Here is a 9,235-nt window from a genome sequence, read left to right on the forward strand (position 1 = left end):
TCTGCAGAAACCTAGTAAGAAACCACAAAACCAAGCAACAGGTGTTACAGCATTTTCATTGTTGTTCTAGAGGCATTGGCTGTGGAACAACTTGCATCATCAAATACATCATGTCTTCATGGAAGAAACAGGGAAATAATATCTTCTCGGAGCACAAATAAATAACATGATATTAAAAAAATTCCCAAGCATTATTTTTTTTCACTGCTATTATTAGGATTTTTTTTTCTTTTTACTGTACACTGATTTTCTAAAAATCCAAGCAAGTATTTAAGATAAGTAAATCACTTAATTTCCAACTGCTTTCATCTTCTCGAGGTATATTAGGTTTTATGGTTAATGTATTTCTGTGCTAAAGGAACCTTTGGCCTTTGAGAAATGTGCCTCCGGGCTCCTCGCGCTCCAGAATCTCCTGCCAAGGAGCGGTGAGCTGGGGCTTGCTGACACACCAACGCTAGCACGTGCCATCTGCCCATCCCACACAGGCTGCCTGTCAAATCCCCTGCCTCTGGTTCTCCAGACTGCCGCGTCACCTTTATAACATCAAATCTCCAGAGACCAGTTCCTCAGACTACAAAATAAACGGTTCTAGATGTGGCATGTCTGACTGACTGAGAAAACCTGTCAGACTAACAGAAAGAGGCCTGTCTTAGCTTTTGAAATGCATTTGATTCATATATTTGATTATAAATTCAGCTACATCATGCAATGCTTGGCAAAAGCAAAAAAAGGACCATAAAATCAGCTACTTCACTCTCCTCCCCTCTAACAGTTTCCATCAAGGATGCGACAACTGCCAAGTAAAAATGAAGTGGGTGGAGAGAAGAGAGCATAATAAATAATGAAAGATGCAATGGATCAGAGTCCTTAGGTAATCAAAATACTTAAGCCATAGAGATATCAAAAAGAAATAAGCTCTGTCCATATCTCAGGACTACGTATCTCACAATTATATTGCTATCAAGAAAGAGAGTTCTACACAGATAACTGCAGAATTGCTACACTCTCAGTGTATGCCATTGGTCCAATATTGTCTCCTAGAGTCAAGAACTAATTAGGTGATAAAATTTTCAGTGTTGTTGTGGGTTAGAAGGCTTAGTTAAATAATTTCTGGACTCCAGTGTGTTTTCTTACATTGCTTTCATCTAGGCTTTCACCTCTCTTTACTTCCTCAAGGCTAATGCATGGCATATTAAAAATACAAGAAGTCTCAAATTCAGAGGAGTCTATCTTTGCTAATATTATAGCAGGCAAATGTATGGGCAAAATAAACTGCACCATCAGCTTAGAATCTAACTCACAAAATCTACCTTCCTAGATATTAATTTTCATTCAAAAGCTTTGCGAGCCTGCAGCCGTATTAAAAAATTTATTTTTTCCAATCTACTTGAGTGAAATCCTTTGCTTTTGCCATATAGCAGCAATTATAAAGTCCTTATCTCCTGGATCTCATTAATTTTGCCTGCAATAGAGTCACCTTCTTTTGCTCCGTTTTAGCAAGTGTTTACATCAGCCCCAAATTCGAGTCCAATCACCTAGCAGTGAAGAGCTACATGCATTTTTCCCTCCAAATTAGACACTAGGCAAGTTCCATCCAGACAATTATTGTCTTTGGTTGGTCAGTAAGTCCCATTGGTCCTGGGCTTTAGTTACGCTAAGTACTTCCATCCTCGTGTGATACCGTATTATCTGTGATTGATGCTTCAAAGGCAGCGTTACAACTGTCTGGTGAGCGCTGCAGAGCTCTTCCGTAAAGCACGAAGGGCTTTTACCCAGCCTGCTGCAGACGTACTCCCTTCTCGACTGCTCCCAGCCCTTCTGAAAGCCTCTTGTGAATCTGACTCCATTCGTGAGAGCCGGATGGTCTGCGGTGAAGGTTTCAGGGAGGACCCTTCCCTAAACGGGCCACAGACATTTCTGCTGGGGGCTCGGAGGTTCAGGGAGCTGACAACCGGCACTGGAGGAAGGGTGAAGTCAGTACCTCATCCTGCCTGGGGAAAGAAAATATCACCGTGGCTTCTCCGAGGCTGTCAGAAACGGTGTTACAAAAATGAGAACTGCGTGCCGGCAAGGGAGTAGTCATACCTCCAGAAAGGTGCTAGTGAGGGCAGCTGCCTGGCAGTGCGGGAATTGCTCAGCATGCTGCTGCCCCTCGCCCTTTCCCTCTGCTGGCAAGGAGAGCCGTGCTCCGGTCCTCCCACGGCAGCGCGGGGAATACACGTTTGCAACGAGGATTTCACTGAGGAAATGCTAAACTGATCCTTCAGAAGGGGCTACAGAGGTGCTGACGTTTCCTCAGTGTAGTCAACGTAGGATGTGCTGCGAGATGGCAGGGGAGGGAGTCACTTAAAATACCGTGCTTGAGGAAATCTCTCGCTCTCTGTGGCGGTTTGCAGCAGTGCAGTAACTTGCTTTCTGCAGCAGCAGCACTGAACTGCGTCGGCTGGTCATGGCTCCTTCACCTGGGGTGAAAGCAATAACTACCTGGCAGCCAGAGAGAAGCCCAGGTAATAAAAGTGCCGAAGGACAGGCTCATTTCTTTTGCCTCATTTGAGGGGTTGAGAGCAGCTGTCCTTCGTGTCTTGCTGGCTTCGAGCAGTAGGGAATATTTGCAAAGTCACCTTGAGCTACTTGCTGAGCTCCCAAAATTTGGCCACGCACTATCTGTTACACTGACAACTGATATGTGCAGCAGAGCAAGGGCTGAGGATCCATTACGGCTTGGCGAGTCCGTTTAAACCACGGAGATGTTAGTCTAAGTCTGAGGTGGATTTTGCTATGCTTATTGTTTTTAGTCGGTGCAGTTAGATATATGTTGATTATCACAAGTGACAGAGTTGTAGCCAGGAATCCTAATTTACATAGAAGCACTTTAGCCTTTATTTCTTAAAAATGTTTATGTTGGCAACCTGTTTTGCAGTTGAATATTTTTATCATTTGGAGAAGAACCACCCAGGTTGTGAACTTGCGTATTGGATCTGAACCACAGCTAGGCATGGGGCAGCCTACAGCCACAGAGTGAGCCTATCTGCCTGGCAGTGTCCATGGAATCATAGAATCATAGAGAATGGATTCTTTGCTACAAACGTCACTTGTGTTAAATGTGATAATCCAAATCTGAGGCATGGTCCTGAACAGCTTTCTACTGCAGCCATCCACAAACAATGCTCTCAACAATTCCTGGTGATGGTATGAAATCAGACAACTTTGCTTATCTGTTATCTAGAGCCATTTATTTTGTTATCCAACCACATAATGACAATATAGTCACCACAATTAATAGTACAAGTATCATTAGTACCATGGGATGACACAGTCCACAGTTTTGGAAGCCAGCAGCAGTTAGAGATTTTCTTATGTTCATGTTAACTCTCAGAACTTCTTTTCTAAATTTGCATATGCTACAGAATTGCTTTTACAGGAGGTATGCAGAGGAGGTCAAGACACTTGGCAGGTCCCCATTATTAGAGTGTATTTTGGACAATATTTAAGTTTTTCTTTCCATGTCAGATCTGACTTCTTTTTTCATCTCTCCCTTACTTCTGGGCATATGTGAACTATACACTTTGCTCACATCTACCACTTGAAGCGTGCTGGTCCTTTTACTTGGTTTTGTGCTGTAGGAATACACAAGATGGAAAAGCTTCACTTACTGCAATACTAAAGTAATATTTTATTGCTATGCTAATAAAATATTTGACAGTTGCTTCCAAGTACAGCTTTGCATTGTCTGAGAAAAAATATTTCTTCTCCCTCCCCTGTTTTGAGTAACTGTCTGGTTCTGTATAGAACACAGACATTAATACATCTGTAGAAGACTGAGCTCACAAGACAAATAAATGGCCACGTACACTGATTTTAAAAGATACCTCTAGATTTGAGGCTAGCATTACGTTAAATGAAAGCAACTGTATTGTTAAGCTGCGCTGTGTAATTAAAACTCCATTTAATCACTTACCTGCACCGCATGCCTCTTGAGCTCTCCATCCATTATCAGCTACATGAATTATTGAAAAAAGAAAACAAGATTTTTTCCTGGTTTTTTAAATGTGTCTGGTAAAACAAATACATTGGCACTTAGGGCAAGACTACATTGTCCTCAACCACCCCATTGAACAGCTGTTCTCAAACACATCCCTTCTGAAGTAAAATTTTATCATTAACCTATCCCTAAGAAATGCTTGTGAAAGAGAGTATTTTTCCCCTCCAAAAATTAAAAAGTGGTGAAGAAAGTAGGATTTTCTCTTGAATTTATGAATTAAGAAAAACTTGTTTGCAAATTAAACTTTAGTTGCAGCAATTAAAAAATATAAAAAACTTTCAAATAAATTCTAAATAAGTTTTCTTCAAAAAAGCTTCTAGAGAAGATGCATCAACATACCCAGCAGAAATCTATTTAAGCATTGGACTAGTGCTATCTGAAGAGAAATACTGTTTACAGATTTAACATCTCCTGCAGCATTTGGATTTGTTTGGGAATCCTTTCAGGCACTGGGTTTGCTTTAGCTCCTGCTCAGCTGGTGGGAACCCTTCCATGGTCTTTCCTCTGAGCAGGCTCAGACTTTCACTGAGCACTGAAGCAAACCCAGTCTCTCCCTCAAGCTGGAGAGAAAGGATTTCTCTGGTGAGTTCCCAGAGATTTCTGCACACTGTAGATCTTGAGAACTGTACCCTGAGTCTGCACTCCTGCTGGTCTCGCCTCTGGCAAGGAGAGAGGAGGCATGCATCAAAGTACTGTTCACGTTTTTAGGTGAAAAATTTTCTTTGCAAGACTCTCAGCGCCAGGCCAGAGTCCTGAGGAGTAACTAGTATTTTTGAACACTTACAGTTTGAAGAGGTATCAGTATTTGAAGCCGCACTGTAAAAAAAAGAGTGTTGAATGTTACTGCCTCGTAAAACATGAGTCGCATCTTGTTAATAATAAGAGACACGAATAGATATGACTCTCTTTTTTGAGATGGTCCTTCATCCTGGTCCTAGAGCCTTCTAGAGTCTGCTTGGCTCTCCTCGAGACTGAAGCAGAGGAGCACAGACCACAGGGTCCTTAAATGAGTAACTGTTGGAGAAATTTGCAGGGAACATTTTGTAAGTAAAGAAAAGGATTTACCTGTTCTGCTTAATTTGGTTGGCGAGTTCACCTAAGAAAAATGGAGAAGAATGTTTTACAAAGCTGGCAATGCATTCAAGTTTGGGACTTGGTACTGTGCCCTGGGTCTCATGGTCGGGGATAAACCTAGGTAGGGATGGGGTTGGGCAAGCGAAGAGGATGTTTCTCAAAAGCATGACTGAACACCCAAAGACTCGTGAGGTAGGTGGGAGCAGGATCCACATGAGACAGAGGAGAAGCTGGCGTTACACTGGTTAGGAGCAGACCTCTTCCTTGTTATCCCCAGAAACAGTCTTTTTGCCCCCTTCACCCTCTCCAAAGATGCTGTCCAAATCCTCATCAGCCCCTTCAAGGCCACGCACGCTGCCCATATACAGGAGTCGGCGTTCAGCAGCCGTCAGCCCGGCTCACTGAACCCCATGGCTCGCTGTTTTCTGCTCAGGGTCAGCGGTACGTGGCTGGAGGGTCGGGGCAGATCACTCACCGTGCACACCTTGCAGCAGCAAGTCCACATGACTCATGAAGTCCCGCGTCAGGCGTCGGTAGTGGTCAATCTTGGCCTGACCCAGCTGCACTACCACCACGTCCATCCCACTGATGCCAAAATTCTGGCTCACAATCCTAGGGTACAGGCAGTCGTTTCACCAAGGAAAACGATTTCATGTTAGAAAGTTAACAAACTCAACTACTTCCTTAGGAAGGACCCTGCAAAGAGGAGGGTGCTTTGGCAACATGAAGCGTCAGGTAAACAGCTCTCTGATAAGGTTAAGTGAGTTGCAATTGTTATATGTTATTGTTTATTTGGCAATGCTTTTTGCTTACCAAACCTGGATGGGAACTTTCAAATGCTGAAAATAAGAAAGGGGGAAGCATTCTGCTAATACCCTTGTGCGAATAGTGCTTTGACCTGCTGCAGGCAGGCTCTTACTGTTCTAGCACAACCGCCGTCATGATAGAAAGAAAATGCCAAACATATTAAATGGTGTCCAGGCTTCTGGAAAATGACTTTGATCCCACAGGCTAGATTTTGACTTGCGGCACAGCTGTGAGTAATGGACTGTGCTGCTGCCAGCACAGCCCCTAGGTACCCAGTGATTCAAAGTTATCCTTACAATCCAAGTTCAAACTCAGCTTTAATTTGTACAAGTTGCAGAGATGACATCTTAAAATCCAGCTAGATGCTTAAGCTCGCCCTTCATGAGTCTGGGGAATTTAGTGCTGCAGAAAAATCTCTTGTGGATCTGTAATTTACTGTTGGTGTGGTTTTGCACCATTGAATTACAGCTGACGCCCAGGCGTCAATTAGGAAGTTATAAGTTATAAATCTAATGTATCACTTGCAAGAGAAAGAATAATAAATCTGTCTAGCTATTAAGCTTGTGCACAAGCAGAAGCAAAAATCAGTGTGAAATGAGCCAGCTACCTCTGTAGCCAAAGGCTGTTCACTGGGACTTATGTGCAGGAGTGTCACCAATACACATCCACGAGTGTTGCTGTAAACTGAACCCTATGGGTTCATCTCTAATAAAAACATTTTTCTGGGAATAAAAGCCAGTGGTTTTCATCAGAATCCAGCAATCATGTAGCAGCCAAGGAAACTGAAACGTAAAGGGACCACTGGAACAGCAGGCAGGTATCTCCCCATCCTCATTAATTGTGTGGACATGGTGCCCTGTGGCTTGGCTGGAATAGGGAGCAGCTTTGCAGCGTAGGGTGCCCAGACAGAGGGGCACAGGCAGTGGGGTTTGATCCCAGTTATCAACACCATAATTTTTCAAAGAAGAAAACAAGTGTTTTCCGGTGGAACATACCTCTCCATGGCCAGTTTAAATTCCTACAAATAGGATTGCCAAAAAGAAAGGAAAAAAATTGTTAGTGTGATTTCCAGAAAGGGCAGCTTGCTGAGAAATAAGCATATTCATGAAGAAAAGCAGAATACCACTGCTTACTTTAAAGAAGATGAAAATATCTGGTTGCTCTCTCATCTTCTGCAAAGATTGAAGATGCTGTGCAGCCTCATCTCTCCTCTGTTCCATTTCCTTCTTCACTTTGGTAATCTTTGCCAGATATTTTTTCTCATTGGATTGAATGTCACTCAGGATCTTCTTCTCTTTCTGAATCATCTCTGTCTTCATGTCTTCAAACAGCTTTTGCAGCTGAGAAGTCACTGTTTTCGTATTGGTCTAGAGGAACAGATAAGAAAATGGTGCACTGCCTCAGAAACCCAACACTTCAGCTTAGTGTTTCTGTTTATTAGTTAGGATTGTGTCTATCCTTTGCACTGGCTTTAGAAGGAAGTGGACAATAAGCATTTGCTTAGAATATCTGATTAAACAAAGGGTTATGAAAATTATCGTGCTATAGTAACAAGATCAGATAAAATTCAGCTATCAATGTGAGAACGGTATCAGTACGCACTGAAAATACGACTTGTAGACTCAAATTATTTTTCTTTTATTTAACAGATAGAAAACTTAAAAAATATATAATGGTATGTACAATCTGTGGTCTGCCAGTCCTGCAACCTGGCCTGTGCAACCACAATAAACGGTGGAGTCTCCCAGCTGGCTCCTCCTGTGAAGCTATGCTGGGAGCCTGTGAGACAGCTTGGCTTCTGGCAGTTTCTTACACCCCTGCTTTGAGCTATATCTCTTTCTATTCATCTGCTTCTAACAGTATAGTTGCCATCACTTATTTCTTAGAAACTGTAGAGGAAATTGCTGTGAATTAGCGATGATCTAGGTACCAACCTTGAGCTGATTCTCGCTTTTCTGAAGCTCTTCTAGGGCAGTAGCTAAAGCATTTTTACGTTCCTGCAGCCATGCCACCGTGTCTGAGAGTTTACCCTAGTAGAAGGAAAGACAGGATTGAACTTCATGGCAGGGAAGCAGCATGGGTAGCTTGAAACCCGGCTGGCAGTTTGCGGAGCTGGTGAAATGGCATGGGCACCTTCTACCTGCCCACTTTCACCAGTGAGTCCTATAATAAACTGCATTCACTTGCCTCCTCATAAAGATAGGGCATAACGGGAAAACTGATATGAAATTGAAATCTTTCCAGTCAGTGTTTGATTTTTATGTATGTGTAACTTTGTATGTGGTAGGTTGATAAGCAACTTTCCCTTTGAATAAGTAAATTTCACTTTAAATGAATAAATCTCACTTTATCTGTGAAAGCTCTGTTCCTGCCAGAATCCTCACATGTGCCTAAGGAGATCCAAATCCTTAGTTTTTACAACTGTCAGCAGCTGTGGGATCTGAGGGTAAGGTAATAAGTAACCATCTTTTCTGAAGATCAGCAAAACAGTGGTACTTACTCACCCAGCTGTTTATTTTAACGGATATCATGATCATTGAGTGCTGTTATACTGCACAGTAACACATTTCAGAGGGGACATTAAACCTCGTTCTTCAGGGATTAGACAGTGTCTGAATGGTTCTGGTTGCTCCTGGCTGCCTCCAGCAGTGTTTTCACACCTCGAGCACCCATGAATGGCCACGGCAGACACAGCTGCCAGATTCACATTTCTTTAATAAAAATGATGGCAGAAATCTTAGGTTTTCCATGAGATAGTTGTCACAGCTGGAAAGTTTTAAATTTTGAAACATTTGACTGAGGTTCCTTCCTACCAAAACCCTTTTATAACTCATCCTGAAGACCCACATTCCTGATTTCCCTGGCTATCCTGGGGAGTTGTTTAAAAAAAAAAAAAAAGAGGAATATGCAGCCGAGATCTCTGCTTACCCATGGAGATGGCTTCCCCATAGACAGGGCAGTGATGCTCTTTTACCAGCTCCAGGGATGAAGGAAATGGCTACTGTGCCACACAGCCCACTTCTGTTTGGCAGCCCTGAATTTTTTACACATAACCTGGGGGAGGAAGTTCATTTGTGACACGTGTAACTGCGAAGGGTGCTTCCTGCCGATGCCCGAGGGGGCTGGGACCTGCCCGAGGCCCGGAGCGAGCCCGACGCTCCCTGCCCACGCACTGGGTTGCTGCGGGGTGTTTTGCTTGGGCTCTCAGAAATTTCAAAAGCAAGGCAGTGAGCGAGCATAGCAACTGCATTTTATCCCCTCGGTCTCGGCTGATTCTGGAGCGTTTCAAGGACAGCAGCTGGACGCAAAGGC

The 9,235-nt window shown here is 43.2% G+C and overlaps 1 protein-coding gene across 1 annotated transcript in view; it reads right to left on the reverse strand.

The window, feature by feature from the left end:
* Positions 1-5,107: 5,107 nt before the first annotated feature.
* Positions 5,108-9,235, reverse strand: part of LOC104617961 (E3 ubiquitin/ISG15 ligase TRIM25-like) — a gene marked incomplete at its 3' end in the record, with an annotated part of 5,356 nt that continues 1,228 nt past the window's right edge. Inside the window, exons 2-6 of the mRNA XM_010283417.1 lie at positions 7,858-7,953; positions 7,057-7,290; positions 6,919-6,941; positions 5,592-5,728; positions 5,108-5,138 (exon numbers count right to left, since the gene is read on the reverse strand). Of these exons, the coding sequence (XP_010281719.1) occupies positions 5,108-5,138; positions 5,592-5,728; positions 6,919-6,941; positions 7,057-7,290; positions 7,858-7,953 (521 nt within the window). The remainder of the gene's footprint in view (positions 5,139-5,591; positions 5,729-6,918; positions 6,942-7,056; positions 7,291-7,857; positions 7,954-9,235) is intronic.

This window comes from Phaethon lepturus, unplaced genomic scaffold, assembly GCF_000687285.1.
Source record: "Phaethon lepturus isolate BGI_N335 unplaced genomic scaffold, ASM68728v1 scaffold13840, whole genome shotgun sequence".
NCBI lineage: Eukaryota > Metazoa > Chordata > Aves > Phaethontiformes > Phaethontidae > Phaethon > Phaethon lepturus.